Genomic DNA, 17,246 nt, shown 5'->3' on the forward strand with positions numbered 1-17,246 from the left:
AAATAAACAAAAGACTAGATGGTTCAAAAGATGCTAACCAACACCTGATAGAGACTATAATTTTTTGTTTTCTAAATTACCAGCATCTCCAAGGCCACTATCATTCAGGACCTCAGCAGAAATTGAGTAAAGAGCCAATACTGTATTAAACAAGAGATTTCCCTACCTGTTCCTTCCTGATCCCCTCATTTGCTACAAGCCTTTCCCAAGACTACAGAGCATTTAAGCCCCTCTTGTTTGTGAATCTGTGAGGGAAAGGAAATAGAGATAGTATTTGTCAGAGTAACCCCCACATTGTTTGGGGCAGTGTGGGATGTGTGACCAGTTTCTACGTTACCCTATACTCTATATTCAGCTGAAGCCCACTGATAAAAAGATTTCATTTTATTTTTTCCGTCGTATCTTTGGGATCTTCCGTTTGTCTTATTTTTAGTTTTGGGGAATGGTCTCAATGTTTGTAAGGTTATAGAGATAATTTCCTGTCTAATTTCATTCCAAACAGAGATGCTGTTTAGATTACGAGGGGTTAGAAAACGCCCTGCTATTGCACAGATTGTCTAGTCGGAGAGGCAAGTGAGTGCTTGGAAAGCTGTCATTTGTTACCCTGGGGAAAATGCATGCTGCAAGGAGAAATTGCTTATTGCTGTTTCTAAATCTGTTTACAAACCTTATGTTCACTGCAGGATGAGGCAAAACGGAATTAGAACTGATAGAGATTTTGAAAGATCCGGTAGTTATTTTAGGACCTCTGGAAAACAGATAAGGCTCTCCTAGTTGTTGAAAAAGAAGTTTGCATCATCTTAAAGACCATAGTTTGTCCCACTTAGAGAGACTGTTCTATAACAGTAGCATTTTCTTTCCTGTTAAATGACCCTGTAAAACAAAAGCCTCTAAAAGCCTCTTGGTGTCAGCTGATCGTCCTGGCTGTAACAGTATCTCGTTACTATTCATTTGCAAACACTAGAGAATCGTAGCTACTATGTTTTCCTCATCTTGTCAAATAAAGCTTATGCTCTAAAAATCAGCACATTATAATTGCAATAATATCTCAACGAATTTTGTTAAATTCTGCGTCCACAATTTCTTATCAACTAATTCCACAAATACGTGATAAACATAAAAATGAGAAAAACTATTTATGTTTTTTTTCTCTATATGTCCTATTATCTTTCATTAAAGGCACAGTTTTTTTCAAAGTTTTTACTGGGCTTGTTACAGACAAGGGTCTGCTACTTACCTCATTAATATCATGGGACTTTTTTTCTTTTCTTTTTTCTTTTTTTGGGGGGTAACTTTTCAATTAGTTTTCCATGAACAGATATTGCAAGATTAGCTCTTCTGGCATTAGACCTATAAATTATAAAATAAGTCAAATTTGCTTATTTCTTACCTCTGTCTTACCTCTTTTCACCCAATAAACTTTGACTGCTACATTATTATTTTAAAACTAATATTACGTTTCCAAAATAGTGACTCCTGACAAGTTACAACAGATACTTAGACATTCATTGCCAGTTAATGCTGGCCAAAAAAGAAATTTGTTTCAGAAGAAATCAGAATTTGGAAAGTCACCATTTAAATAAAAATGCTCTCAAATTGAATTCTAGCAGTGGTGACCTGCACCCTTCCCCGAGTTTATCTAAAGATGAGTAACCTGTAGGAGGGAAGGACCACCTTTAGTTAGTTTTTGTTATTTTCAGGAATGTGTGTGTGTGTGTAAAACAATATTTCTAGCATTAACTGGCCACAGTGAAGTGTCTATTATAATTTATCAAGAGCCATCATTTTGAAAACAATAATATTACTTTTAAAATAACAATGTAGTGATTGAATGTTATTAAGGGAGAACAGGTAAAAGGCTTATATGGGTACATACAGATGAATTTGTTTAATTTTTATTGTAACCAATCGTGTGAAATGTTATTATTTCTATTTTACAATCAAGAAAATGGGCATGTAGAAAAGTTCAGTAACTTTGCCAAGGTCATACTGCTTGGAGGTAGCAGAGCTGAGTTTCAAATGGACACTGGTCTTGTTACCCAATATTTATTCATTCAACCAATGTTTATTGAGCACATCCTATGGGTGGGATACTGTTTGAGGGGATGAAGAAGCAACCAGAATTCTGTCTTTCAAGGAAGTCACTGCTAATTTTAAAAGAGGTGAAAAGGTCTTGATAAGATTCATGAGCTATCAGAGAACCATGCTTTGTATGAAGGAGGGGAGATTTTCCCACTGAAATTGTCCTATGAAAAATGTGTTTCCTTCAGAAGATCATGAGTAACTAAAGCCTTGCAGAAATTTAGAACTGTGACATCACTAGTTTTTTATTTCTCCTAATTCAAACTTATTTTCTTGGAGCACAGCAAGGGCTGTGTTTTAGGAGCTGTGTTAACAGACAGGCGTGGGCCTGCATGACACCTGACCTGTAATGCTGAACATCCCAATTTTACCTCCCCCAAGGCTGATAAGATAGGAGGAAAAAAACCTGTCTTATCAGACCAATTTCATCATTAGCAAAGCTAAGAGACAAATTACAAAATGGGAAAGGCCAGTCCACACCATGAATTCTGAGTATGTGTATGCTCTCATCAGGAAACTGTTGATTAGATTAAAGATAATAAAACCGTATTACAAGTTTAGGTGGAACATTTTCTTACTTTTTTTCTGCCTGTAGTTTATTGCTGGTGAGGTGGGAGGACTCTTAGAAAGATTTTCATAATGCGTTAGCCTCCTCTCCACTGCATTTTCACTAACTGACATAATCTTTTTACTGTGGTGGTGGTCGTCTTTCCCAATCCAGCGCTAAGCACCACGAGATCAAGGACCTTATGTATTTCATGTGGCACTATAGATGCTCTCCAGCTTACAGTGGGGTTACGTCCCAGTAAACCTGTCACACGTTGAAACATTGTAAGCTGAAAATGCTTCTGATACTCCTACCCCACCAAACATCATAGCTTAGCCTGGCCTGCCTTCAATGGGCTCACACAGCTATTAGCCCACAAGAAGGCAAAATCATCTAACACAAAGCCTAATTCATACTTTAACAGAACCTTTAGAGAGCTAAAATTTGTATCCCCTAAAAATAAATTATACCCTCCATTATATCAAACTATTACTTATTTTTCCCATTTCATTTCTGTTAAATAATGCTTTATTTCATTTAGCAAAGAGATGGGGTCAAGAAATATGACCCTATTTTAAATGTTAATGGGTGTTTCAAATATCTATTGCTGTGTAACAAGCATCCCAGAACATAATGGCTTAACAACATCAGATATTTATTATTAATCTCCTATTTTGGCCCTTGGGACTAGAAAGTTTGTTTGCTCATCATATAATTTACTAAAGCACAAAAGTCCAAAATTTAAGGTTAAGCTTTAGGCCAAGTGCAGTGGCTCATGCCTGTAATTCTAGCACTCTGGGAGTCCAAGGCAGGTGGATCGATTGTGCTCAGGAGTCTGTGACCAACCTGAGCAAGAGTTAGACCCCATCTCACTAAAAATTGAAAAACTAGCTGGGCATGGTGGTGGGCACTTGTGGTCCCAGCTACTCGGGAGGCTGAGGCAGGAAGATCACTTGAGCCCAAGAGTTTGAGGTTGCTGTGAGCTATAACACCATGCACTCTATTCAGGGTGACAGAGTGAGACTGTAAAAAAATAAAAGATAATAATATAAGGTTGCTTCTTCAATCACTGAAGTCCATAACCTCAGTGGGGATGACTGGAACATCTGAGAGCTTTCCAGAATCATATCTGTCTGTTCCCACATAACAGGCTTGGGCTTCCTCAGAGTGAGGTGGTCGTAGGGTAGCTGACTTTCTTATACCACAGCTCTGTAATAACAGAGAGGAAGAAGAAGCTTCCAGTCCTCCTAGAGGTTTGACCTGGAATTAGCAGAGTCATAGCCACAGCATTGAACCAGTCTAAGCAAACCAGAGGCCAGCCTGAAGGGGACAGACTGGATCTCTCAGGTGAGGAGTCATAGATGAGGAGGGAGGGTGCTGCTGGGGTCTGTCTTTGGACACTATATAGCACAATTCTGAGTCCATTCTTGGCTTGCTTGCCTGTTTGTCTTGGTGATGCTATGACTCTCCTCCAGTCTGTGCCACCCAGAGGTGCTGCAACACACAGTGTGTGAAGTGGATGATGCTGTGCCCACCTTGCTCCTGACTTGGCACCGCCGACATGCTGACGTTACTTTATTGCTTTTGCGTAGCAATAGCCCCAGCCAAGCACTGCTGCCAGACGCGTGTCCATCTGCCATAAAATATGACTGTTATCATTAGAGTGATTCTTCTGCTTTATTAAACACCTGTCATCTGCAAAATCAAATGAGATTTATGAAGATTTCTTCATTAATCATCACAGCATCCCTGTTGAGAGCTTGGAGGAGGTAGGTGTATTCTAATTTTAGAAATAAAAAAGGTGCAACTGCAAGAAACTCTAGGAAGGTTAACCAAGATCACACAGCTGGTCAGCAAGAAAGAAAGGAAGAGGCAATATGGCTCGGCACCTGTCGCTCCGTGGGTAGGGCCCCAGTCACATACACCAAAGCAGGCAGGTTCCAACCTGACCTGGGCCTGTTAAACAACAATGACAACTATGACAACAACAAAAGATAGCTGGCATTGTGGCGGGCACCTGTAGTCCACCTACTTGGGAGGCTGAGGCAAGAGAACTGCTCAAGCCCAGGAGTTGGAGGTTGCTGTGAGCTGTGATGACATGGTACTCTACGGAGGGTGACATAGTAAGATTCTGTCTCAACAGAAAAAGAGGCAATGTCTGTGTATGTGAGAGTGTCTGGTAGGCGTGGGTGTGTGAGTGGAGACAGAGAGAAAGAAAGAGAGTCATCTTTTTTTCCTTTTTTTTTCTAATACTAAATGGCAACCATTTAAATGTCTCAATATACTAAAACATTTTCAGAAGAAACAAACTTCTGGTAGAATCAAAGTTATCACCTAAAAAAATTATTGTAATGAGGTTTTACCTGTATCAGAATCAAATTTATATATTTTTTTCCAGTCGTGTGCCCTAGGATAAGATACTGGCCCTTATGCATTGATGGGCAAAAGTTTTAAAGCTTTGTTGTGTAGATTAAATGAAGAGACATGTAGCACATAACTGATGGTAAGTGACCCACAGTAGGCATCTAGTAAGTGGGCATTTGTTGTTATAAATGTTGTAGTCTTAGAAATGTCAATATGCTAATTAAAATAGAGAGTAGGAAAAGGATCCTTGTGTCTTTATTTTATAGATCTGGCAACTTTCCAAAACAGCACTGATTAACAATCAGTTGGGTTATACGTTATCAACTGCAGCTGAATTTGTACATTTAGCCTGTGTGGGCCTAAACAACTTGTTAATGTCTCTGGGCATTTGTATCCTCATCCTCATTTGTAGCGTAGCGGAGCTCCACCTGATGACCGCTGAGAAAGCTTTTTGCCTGCGACATGGGCAGTTCCATGGTGATAGGAAAGGCCATTCTTTGTATCCATTTGCCCTCTAGTGGCAGAACAAGGTAAAACTATTCCTTCTGAGAAAAAGTCATGTCCACATCAAGATCAAAAAATGCTAAACGTTTTGGGACTACTTAGACTTGCTTAAATATTTTGCTAGTTATGTCTGTGCACAAATTACCTAAAAAATAGCAGCTTAAAATAAACATTTATACAGTTGTAGCAGCCCGTATAAGAAATACCTGTATAACTCAATAATGGTACACCTTGGTGAAAAGGGCAGGGAGAGGGCTGTAGCTCTCCTAACAACCATGAAAGCTCGTGAGATGAGAGCATTGGTGAATTGGCAGTCTCTACACCTTTGGTGTTGAGAGGCACGAGATCAGCCTTATATTAGGCTGGAGGAGAAGGCAGTTGGGAGCATGCACATTCTATCATGGACCCACTTACTCTGACTCTGTCTCCTCTCCTGCCTGCAGAACGCCAGCACAGCATTTCTCTGCTGAAGATCACTAAGCTCTGCTAAAGACTAAGATCTATCTTTCTAAGAAGACTGCTTTACTCTCTCTCTCCTGCTAGAATAGATAGTCCTCAGGCACCTAAGAGAAACTGTTCCTGAGCAAGGTAGCTTAGCGGTCCATGTCCGGAACCTAGTTAAGCCGGGCCCTGACACGCAGTGGCAGGAGTGGGATGTGACATACAGTTTCTGAAGGTCAGGGATTTCTGGACGGCTTAACTGGGCTTGTGTCTCAGGGTCTCTCAAGAGGCTGTGATAATCAAGGAGTTAGGACTGCACCATCTGAAAGTTTGACGAGACCGTGTTGTCCGCTTTTAAGCTCTCTCACAGGACTGTTGGCAGGCGACTTCAGTTCCTCACCACAAGGACCTTGCCACAGAGCCACTCACACCGTAGCAGGTGGCCTTCCCAGGAATGAGCAAGAAGGAGAAAGGGAGAGAGAGCAAGCAAACCACCAATGTCTTTTATAAACTAATTTCAAAAGTTACAGACCATGGATGTATACACCAGAATTATATGGAGTCAACATGAATAAATCTCAAAATATTCTACACATAAAAGCAAGTTTTATGAGTACATACTGCATAGGTATGTAGATAATTTTGCATATATAAAAATATACCCATTAGATGTAGTAGCTAATATGAAATAGTTATTTAATAATTAATATGATAATTATATGCATGTTAATTAATACATAATACATGTCATATACAAAATACGTACAGCCTACTTTATCTAAAGGCCGTGTGTGTGTGTGTGTGTGTGTGTTAGTCATGAAAACAAAAATACACATGGAACTGATCAACACCAAACTTGACATTAGTGAGCACCTAGGATACACTGTCAGCAAAAAGAAACTCTTCTGTTGAGAGTGTACTTCTTAGAGCTGTTTATGGAGGGGGGAGAAAGTGAGAGAGTGAGACAGAGAGACAGAATCAGAGAGCATGTGAGTGACTGAGAGAGCACGCGACATTGTTATTCTTAAGCTCCTAGATCCAGTTCTCAGGTTATGGAACAATAAATGGGTTTTGCTTTTTCTAAAAAACTTAACTTACTTTGAGCTTTTATGGCTTGCAGTCAAAGGAGTCTTGAGAAGTATAGCTCTACATAAGTACCTAATCATGCTGAAATTCTAATTATGGAAGACATGTCTCCATCATCAAGGGTAAGGAGTCCCACTCCCCTGCCTTTCATTGGGAGCTCTAAAAGCAAGATGCTCCAATGCTCACAACATCAGACCCAGGCTTCTGGGATAAGCAAGCCACTCAAACCAACACCTTCCTGGTCCTCAGTAGGATTCTATGGAAGAGTGTTAACATACCCCATTTTATGTGCTTTTCCTGGGAAAGGGTCTCACTATGTCACCCTCAGTAGAGTGCTATGGCATCACAGCTCAGAGCAACCTCAAACTCTTGAGCTTAAGTGATTCTCTTGCCTCAGCCTCCCAAATAGGTGCCCGCCACAACTCCTGGCTATTTTTTTTTTTTCACTGTTGTAGTTGTCATTGTTGTTTAGCAGGCCTGGGCCAGGTTAGAACCCTCCAGCCTGGGTGTATGTGGTCAGTGCCCTAACCACTGAGCATAGGCACTGAGCCTAGCTAGACTTTTTAATCAGAGAATTTTAAATAATGAAGAAGCAATGTCACTATCTTATTAATATCATGAAATGACTCATTTAAATGGGAATTCATTAAATGCTTAAAGTATTTCATCTAAAAGTTCATTTCATTGCCTGCCATCTGTGGTTGCTGCCATCTGAAGGATGGGAGAAACATATAGATTTAACAAATGACTACAGATCTGCTTTCCAGAAAAATGCAAATATTTCTCCAGTGTCATGTATACCAATAAAAGACTGTAGTTTGCTTGTTCTATTTGCATAAAATAATAATTCTCAGTGGTATAGATACATTTCACATGCCACTGACTAAATCTTGAATATTCATGCATGCATTAAAAAGCCTTCTGTTGCTATGGTGGAACCTAATAGCATGAAATGTGTTCCAGCTTTCCTTTAGGGGAAAGAATATTTTAACCGAAAATTAAACCAAAGCTGTAGCTTATCAATGAGAACAATCCCAAGGAGAAAGAGGGAAGATTGCCTGTAAATAGGTAAAAGAGACTAGATTAGATTTCTAATGAAAATATGAATGTATTATTGGCCTGGGGCCTGGAAAGACTTCCAGCCATCCACTGTAGGTACCAATCTTGATGTTTGCTCAGGTAATGAGACAACAGAATCTCAAAAGGATATAGGGAAAGTTGAAGGCTATAGAGAAGGATTGAGAAGCCCAGCATGGTATTGAACAGCCAACTAGAAATTTTAGCTTTTGATACTAAGCAAGTTCTGTCCTACATACATGAAAAAGAATGGAAAGTAAATTTGTTTTCATGGCCCGCTTGGTTATATGAAAGGAACTTACTGGTCCTTTGATATAGAATCACCAAAATTCAGAACCCTACAAACCAGGTTTTCTCAATCTTGGCACTATTGACATTTTGAGTTAGAATGTAGATAAGTTTTTGTTGTTGGGGGCTGAAAATTCTCCATGCCCTCTCCTAGACTTACTGAGCCATCACCTGGGAGTGGAGTCACCTCTCCATGTGATTCTGAGTTTGGTTACAGTCTGAGGAGCAGTAATCTCACCCAACTACTTCATTCACAATTAAAGAAACAGAAATTGGTTGTGTGCCTACCTGAGGTTAAAGGGCTGGTTAGCAGCCCTAACAGCACAGAATACGTGTCTCATTATCCAGAGTTTGCTCAGTGTGGCCTCAGAGGAAGAAGTGGGTATCCTGCAGACGTATTTCACCTGGGCACCAACCATGGTCGTGACCCATGCCACGTCCGGCCGCACAGCAGAGAACATTCCAAGGCTTGCTGAACGTGTGGTTCTCAAATATTGTCTGTTCCCTTCATTCCCAGGTTTCCTAGGTCTTCATGCAGAATAATTCAAGTTTATTGACACTATTTTTCTGAAGATAAGTTAATAAAATAATTAGTTTACAGCTAGGCTACTTTGTTGGTTTTTGTTCTTGACTGTTGCCTAGATACTATTTTATTACGCAATCACTTGCAGTTAGCAGCCTTATTTTTACAGCTGTGGGTATTATTACTGTTGTGGGTACTGATGAGTGTATGTTGACTTAGGATTTTTTTTCTTTTTTTGAGACGGAGCCTCAAGCTATCCCCCTGGGTCGAGTGCCATGGCCTCACAGCTCACAGCAACCTCCAACTCCTGGGCTCAAGCGAGTCTCCTGCCTCAGCCTCCCAAGTAGCTGGGACTACAGGCGCCCACAGCGCCTGGCCATTTTTTGGTTGCAGCCATCATTGTTGTTTGGTGGGCCCAGGCTGGGGATTCGAACCTGCCACCTTAGGTGTATGTGGCTGGCGCCTTAGCTGATTGAGCCACAGGCGCCGAGCCTTGACTTAGGATTTTAAACCTTTCTGTGAAGTCCACTGAAATGGAAAGCAGCTTATGCATTTTAGAAAATAAAAATGTGTCAACCCTACTATGTATTTAAGAAACTCTATTTAGATTGCTTAGTTTATCAAACCAAAGTGAGCAAAAAAAAAAAATTACTGTAAAAAGTAAGTTTTTATTGGTAATACATGTGTAGAAATGTTAAATGAAAACAAACAGCAATGATTTGCCCAGTTTTTCTGTTCTTTTTAATAAAAGATCATGCATCGTTAAACCACATCCTGACTCCTCTGCCATCTACTCTCTGGATATGGTGAGAATTCAGGTCTCTAACTCCAAAGGGGCACTGTAAGGCCACGTTCTGCTTTCCATGGGAAAACGAATATGCCAGGTTAGAATTGGTGGAACACTTTGCCCACAGGAGGGATGATGGCAGCTGTATGAGGCTCTAGATTGCTTAAGAAGCCAACGAAGAGAAAAGTCATAATCAAACCGGCCTGTCTGCTGCTGCTGCTGCCACCAGAGAGGACTTTCTCAACTCAGGTTTGTGCCAAGAAACCTTTTAGAGATGCTAATTTTTTCTTCACTCTCTGGTGTTATTTGTGTAATTTCTGAAGGTAAATTTTGCAGAATTGAGTACGTATTTATGTTCAGAATTCCAAGAGTGCTATAATAAAATGATGTAAATTGTGACTGATTTATAATTTCATGGTTATTTAATTGCCAGAAATGTCTCCAAACTGAAGGAGAATGTAGTTAACATTTGATGACCATTTTTTCATATACTTCCTACACACAAGTACGTGTGCACACACACAGAGTTTTGTGTAAATAGGCTCATATAATATATTCTGTTTTATTACAGACATCTGTTTTTAGTTTTTTTGTCTATGTTAATCCTCTTTTCTAATCACTTTCATCTCTAAGTTAGCCAGCCTTGGAAGCTTTATGTGTATCCTTCCAAATTAGTTTTCATTGTACAATCACATACCAACATACATATTCACACATTATGTTCAGCATAGAACATATTATTACACAGAACACGTATTATTATGTTTAGCACATAGAACAGAACCAAGTTTTTAGAACAGTGTCTTAAACATTACAGATGCTCAATAAATATTTCCTGAATAAATGAATGATTTGGCTTACAAAATGGGATATTACGTGTAATACATAGATTCTTTTCTGTATGTGGATTTTATCATTCAATACCTCAATGAAATTTCTTCGTGTAGATTTAATTAATTCTTATAAACAGTTCCATAATAGCCCATGGTTATGGAAGTAGAATCAATTTAACTGTATCCCTAACTGATAGTTAAATTACTTTTACTTTTTCGCCATTATGAACAATAATAGCTAATACCTATTGAGTATTTACCATGTACCATTATTTTTTTTAGTACTTTACAAGTATTAAATTACTAAGTTTAGGTTATTCTCCATATTTTAAAACATTGAGATGGGTGAGTGAGAGACCTGCCCACGTCTGTGTAGCTGGTAGGTAGCAAGCTGGAGTATAGCTCCAAGTACATTTCACGGAACTACTTCTGTAGAAGGTAGTGACCAACACAATTGTACAAACGTCTTAATGGAATAATGCTTTCTTTCTATTTGACAGTTTCCCCGGAGTGGAATTATTGTGGGAAAACATTGTGTATATTTTATATATATATATATCTAGCTCTATATATGCAGCTAGATTTTTTTGAAAACAGGCAGTAACAGAACAGTGTACATTTCCCCCAGCAGTGTACGAGACTGTTCTTTCCACTGTCAATACCAGCACTGAGAAAACGTACATGTATTATTTCTTTTTTGCCAATCTAGTGGGCGACAAGTGATATTTCAGTGTTCAGCAGGTATGTTCTTTTGACAGTACTGAGGTCGAGTAACATATATTTATAGGCTATTTGAATTTACTTTACTATAAATTATTACATTAGTCAGCATAAACAGACCATAAAAATAGGTCAAGTGTTCACAGAAGCGGGCAAGTCCAAAATCTGCAGGGTAGGCTGGCAGGCTGGAAACCTGAAGATAATACAATGCTCCAGGTCAAGCCCAAAGGCCATTTGCTGCAGAATTCCTTCTTGCTCAGGGGAAGTCAGACTTCTTGTTCTATTGGGTCTTCAAATGAACGGATGAGGCCCTGCCATAGTATAGAAGGCAATCCGGTTTAGGCAAAATTCACTAATTTAAAGGTTAATCATATCCAAAAGTATGTCCCAGAAATATCCAGAATAATATTTGGCTCAATATCTGAACACCATCACAATTATCTTTTAATATCTTTTCCTTATTTTTCTATTAAATTGCTTACTTTTTATCACCTTGAACATTATTGACATTAACCCATTAAATGTATTGCAAATATTTTCTCCAATCTCTCTTATATTCTTTGATTTTCCACTCTCCCTCTCTCCCACCTTTCTTTTCCCTTCCCCTTCCCCCTTTGCTTTCCTTTCCTTTCCTTTCCCTTTTTCCTTTCCTTTCCCTTTGTTTCATCAGATTCTCCTTTTGTTACCCTGGATAGAGTGCAGAGTCATCATCATAGCTCACAGCAACCTCCAACTCCTGGGCTCAAATGATCCTCCTGCCTCAGCCTCCGGGAGAGACAGGACTACATATGTGCACCACAGGACCCAGATAATATTTTTTTAACTTCTGATGGAGACTGGAGTCTTGCTTCTGCTCAAGGCTGGTCTTGAACTCCTAACCTCAAGTGGCTCTCTCACCTCAGCTTTCCAGAGTGCTAGGATTTTAGGCATGAGCTGTAACACCTGGTCTTAATTATCCATGTTTTACATCACTTTCATTAATGATTTCATTAATGATTTGAAAGTGATGTAAAAAACAAAAAGGACAAAAGTATAGTGTAGTAAGTTAGTTTTACAAACAGACTCAATAGTGGCAACAAAGGATGGTGGATTTTAGCTAACCCTCTTCCCATCCCCCTTGTATTCACAAGCCTCTTCAAATCATAATGGCAATACCAAAATTAAAATGAACAAAATTAAAAATATTTATGTAAGGAGGAATAAAAACCTGTATAGAAAATTTTGCTATAAAGTGGGTTTTATACAAATATTGCTTCAAACCCTTCCTCCTCCTCTACCCACCCCTACCAGCCCTCCTTCCAACACAATTGCAGGTTGTAATGTATAGTAGTCTTTCTGGAGCATCTAATGGTCAAAGTGCCTGGACTTGAAGTATAACCATCCACTTACTAGTGACTGAGTAACTTAAAATAGGGATTTAAAAAAACGTGTTTAAGATTGTTTCCGGAAACATTGAAAGAATGTCTCTTCTCTTTGTTACTTGTTTTATGATGGACTGATCATTGTTTCTCGAGTGAATCATAAGAATAGAGATGAAAACCTGTCATTTAGAAAACACACAGGATAAAAGCAAAACCTAAACATAAACTTGTGTCATGGGATCTTCTGTCCATAAGTAACAATCTGTTACACATGTGGATTTCATATATGAAAATCTAAATTTTTATAGAAGATACAAAAAGATAGGTTTCAGACAAATATCTCCTATTTCACCAGTACAAAGAATTCAACCTATGGAAGACTTTCCCTATTCTTGGTGCAGAAAACTATAAAAATAGCAAGCAATTAGCTCAATAATCAAAAGAAGTCTTGTTTTGGCTTGTCTATTTCTTGAAATGTAGTGATTTGTAGTAGTGGTGAGCCTCGTCATACATTTTTTTTTTTTTAAACTAGACAAGGTCTTGCTCTGTTACGTGGGCTGAAGTGCTATGGCATCATCATAGCTCAGTGCAGCCTCCAAATCCTGGGTTCAAGTGATCCTCCCGCTTCAGCCTCCCAGCTGAAGGCACAGGCCACCAGACCACCTTTCCCCACACATCTTGAAGCCAGCCATATGCAATGTTGGGATGGTCACGAGCTATACATTTTGGAAAATCTTAAGCTAGTTGAAATATGATACTTAAAAGGGACGCTTAATTATTATCTTTTTGACTTAGAAATACTAACACCTTAGAAAATTACAATTATTAACCAGTATTTTGAAAATTTACCTCTTTCAAAATTATCAATCCCACAGAGTTGTGTTTGTTTTAGTACCATTTTTGTTTTAAGGAAGAAAAGCAATATAAATAAAATGCTGGCTCAAAGTAGTCTTTACTTAATAAATAGGAACTATTACTGACACTTCTTGCCCTCACGGACCATATACCTTGTTTTCTTATATCGTATTTCCTTCCAACGCCTACACATATTTCGCTATCGTATAAATATTTATGAATGAATGAGTGACATCAATGACAGTCTGGTTTGGTTGCACCTTGTGGCCAAGCTCTGCAGTCAGGCGTTCCAGGAGGGAGAAAATAACCGCTAAACTCCGACCGCGGAGACCATAAACTACATTTCCCAGCATGCACTCAAACTCGGGGTTGCAGAGCATTCTGGGGAAAAGTCTCCCGCTCTCTATTGGCCACACAGGAGAAGAATTTAGTTTATGCAAATACGAGGCCGATCGCGCATGTACGCGCGGAGACCGCGCTGTCTTCTCGCCTGCGTTCTGCGGAACTCATTTTGAATGTAGAGGTTTCAGCCGGTGGGGTTTAAGAACAGTTTCATTTCCGGTACCAGCAGAAGCAGCTTGAACATGGCGACTTCCGCCCTGAACGAGCCTGGGAGAGCGGCTGGAAAAAGGAGCTTTCGCAACCAGAAGCCAAAGCCGGAGGACCAAGGTGATGTTATGGGAGAACCAAAGCCTGAGGATTGTAGATATTAAGTTGAGATTTTTTTCTTTCATTGGCTATGGATGTAGAAGGGCTCCTGGAGCCTGTTCTGTGTAATAGCTCATGACTGGGGGGGTGTTGGTTGGGCCCATGGGAACAACTGGCCTGTGTGGTGCCGCTCACGTGTTCATATAGCTCATTGTATTTGCTGAAGACTTTCAAAGTGAAGCTGCGGCCGAACCTGTCTTCTGCAAAAGGATGAGAAATTGTGGCGGCCCTTGTGTAACTTTACAGCGCGCTGCTGGCTGCACGTCGTTGACAGAGTGAGAAATAGGATGAAATGGGAACGATAGTCTTTACGGGAGTGACGCTGATAATGAAGACAGTAATGCAGGGAAAAAAATTATCTGACATGTCCTGGTCTCTATTTTGTCAGTAAAGACATTTTGGAACATTTGCCACTTATGCCTGTTCTTCGGATTGCTAAAATGTTAGACGTCACAGCTCTTATTTAGACTGCCCTACTTTCTAATTGCACTCTTAACGTTTCAGTCTGATTTTACCTATTTTCTTCAGTATGAATGACAGAAAGAGAGGCTAGATTTAGCCCACAAACTGCTTAGCCAGTATTACAGGAGCTGTTAAATACCTCGAATTCTCCTTCTACATGCATTGGGAGTATTAAAGGTTTTTGTTTTTGTTGTCTTAAAAATCATGTAATGTAGAGAATACAGTATATGTACAGTTTAGGGATTAAAATCATGCAGTCCCTCAGCCCATTAAGAAGAATGGGGCATTACCAGACCCGCAGAGCTTCCTCCTGCGCCTCTCAAATCTTGTTCTCTTTTCCAGTACCTGAAATAACCATTCGGAATCGCGTTAAGCGTTCTGTTCACTTTTTTCATAGTCACAAAATGGTTTAATTTTGCCTCTTTTTTAAAACATATGTGAATAAAAGCAGACTGTATACATTCTTATTGAATTTTTTATTATTTCAAATTAACATAAGTGTACAAATTTTTAGGTTACAGTGTTCTCACTTCCAAAGTAAAGTTCAAGTTGTAGAAGAGCTGTTCGTCCAAGGGGTGTGCTGAATACCCTTGCTTTGTGCACATTAGGCGAGATCCTGCCAAATGCCCTCCCTCCTCCTTCCATTCCCTCTCCTTACCCCTTCCCCTTAGACTGTTTTTGTGTTTTATCATTCCTATGAGCATGTACTAATATGAAACTGATAAATTTATTTATTTAGACAGGGTCTCATTCTGTCACCCTGGCTAGAGCTCAGTGGTGTCATCATAGCTCACTGCAGCCTCAAATTCCTGGGCTCAAGCCTTCCTCCCTCCTTAGCCTCCCAAAGTGCTAGGATTTCAGGCAGGAGCCACTGTACTGGCCTCTTCTGTGTCTTGCTTTGGGCTTGGGTTTGTTTTATTATTGAACCAGGTGATACTTGTAGGTGTAGTTTTCTACTTTACCATATGGTGTTTATTGTATGAATATACCCTAACTTATTTTTTGATTCTTTAGTTGGTGGACATTTGGATTTTTCGTGTTGCTTGCTATTATAAATAATACTGCTATAAACATCTTTGTACAGTCCTCTGGTTAACATGTTCCAGGGTTTCTCTAGGTTATAACCATAGGATTGGAATCATTAAAGTCTAAACTGCGTACAAGTAATGCTTTTTTCCCAAATGTGTCAATTTTGACTCCATCAGCAGTGAGTGAGAATTCTCTTGTTTGACCTCCACAGTAATACTTGATATTGTTAGAGTGGCAGGTGGCTGGAGATAATGGCTGAAATAATGAAAGAGAGCAAGATCAAGTAAAGTTTTAACAAGGAAGGAAAGTTTATTTTAATGGCCCGAATAGCAGGCCAGGCCTTATCCCGGCAGGCACTGTGGAAGTGTGGCCTCTGGATTTTTATACAACTTTGAGGAACACAGCTGTTTCTTGGAAGTCTCTCAGTGTCTTAATTAACTTTGTTCTCAAAACACTCCATAGTCTCGAAAACAAGCCACCAGCAAGGTCTTAATAACAGCCCACTTGCAGAGTCTTAATCAGCCTCATTCACATAATAGCCCAGGTCAGCCTGACCCAAACCAGTCCAAAATAGCCTAACTGCATCTTTCATCTACCCTGCTCTTATCTAGCTAGCTACCTAACAATAGTATATGAATTTGAATTAATTTGTCATTGTAATAGTGTAATAGGTATGAAATGGTATCTGGTTGGGGTTTTAATTTGTACTTTTCTGATTACCTATGAAGTTGAGCATCTTTTTACAGATGGGAGGCTATCTGTACTTCCTCTCTTGTAAAACTGCTATTTATTTCTTTTGCCAGTATTTTTTCCCTGAGTTGTGGTGTGTAACTTTTTTTGATTCATAGCCACTCAAAATGGCTATGTATTTAAATTGGACAGAGATGTGGTCACATACACATTTTAAGTAACTGCTGTTGTAGAATTTTGAATTTTTTAAAAAAAGATATTGGAGAACAAATGATATATGAAGACTAACTGTCTGTAATTTGAACCAAAAATAGCAAAGTGGATGTGGATATGAGAAACAGAAGGAAAACTTACCTGACTGGGATTGATAACAAGAGCTTAAGGCCTCCTTTTAAAACTTTACTATGTTTAAGAATCCCCTGATGAGATGTTAAAACGGGGACTTCTGTCCCTCATTCGAGAGGTTCTGATTCAGTAGGTCTAGGGTGGGGTCCAAGAATTGCACTTCTAACAAACTCCCAGTTTATGCTGATGCTGCAGGTCTGTGGATCATACCTTTGAGTAAAACTGAATTACAGTACAGCTGTTGGATTTAAGGCGTTCTTAAAATTCAGAACCAAAAGTTTTAATACATGATGCAGCAGATACAGTAATTCATAACTCATAAGAGGACAGACTGAACTTTGTGTCCTCAGGCAAGTCACTTAGCCTTTTGGACTGTCTTCTTAAAATGGGAATAATGATACTGGTTTTTTTACCTTTCATAGTTGTCACAAAAGGTATATAGAAATAAGGTACTGGTTCGGCGCCTATAGCTCAACCGGCTAAGGCGCCAGCCACGTACACCTAAGGTGGCGGGTTCGAATCCCCAGCCCAGACCCGCCAAACA

At 39.4% G+C, this 17,246-nt stretch overlaps 1 protein-coding gene across 3 annotated transcripts in view; it reads left to right on the forward strand.

Moving 5' to 3' along the window:
* Positions 1-14,009: 14,009 nt before the first annotated feature.
* Positions 14,010-17,246, forward strand: part of KRR1 (KRR1, small subunit processome component homolog) — a 16,258-nt gene continuing 13,021 nt past the window's right edge. For all 3 annotated transcript variants that reach the window (XM_023509364.1, XM_023509365.1, XM_003783404.3), the window contains exon 1: positions 14,010-14,137. In XM_023509364.1, the coding sequence (XP_023365132.1) occupies positions 14,053-14,137 (85 nt within the window). In that variant the 5' untranslated portion in view covers positions 14,010-14,052. The remainder of the gene's footprint in view (positions 14,138-17,246) is intronic.

The sequence above is a fragment of the Otolemur garnettii genome, unplaced genomic scaffold (assembly GCF_000181295.1).
Source record: "Otolemur garnettii isolate 467f Iridium unplaced genomic scaffold, OtoGar3 scaffold00007, whole genome shotgun sequence".
Taxonomy (NCBI): domain Eukaryota; kingdom Metazoa; phylum Chordata; class Mammalia; order Primates; family Galagidae; genus Otolemur; species Otolemur garnettii.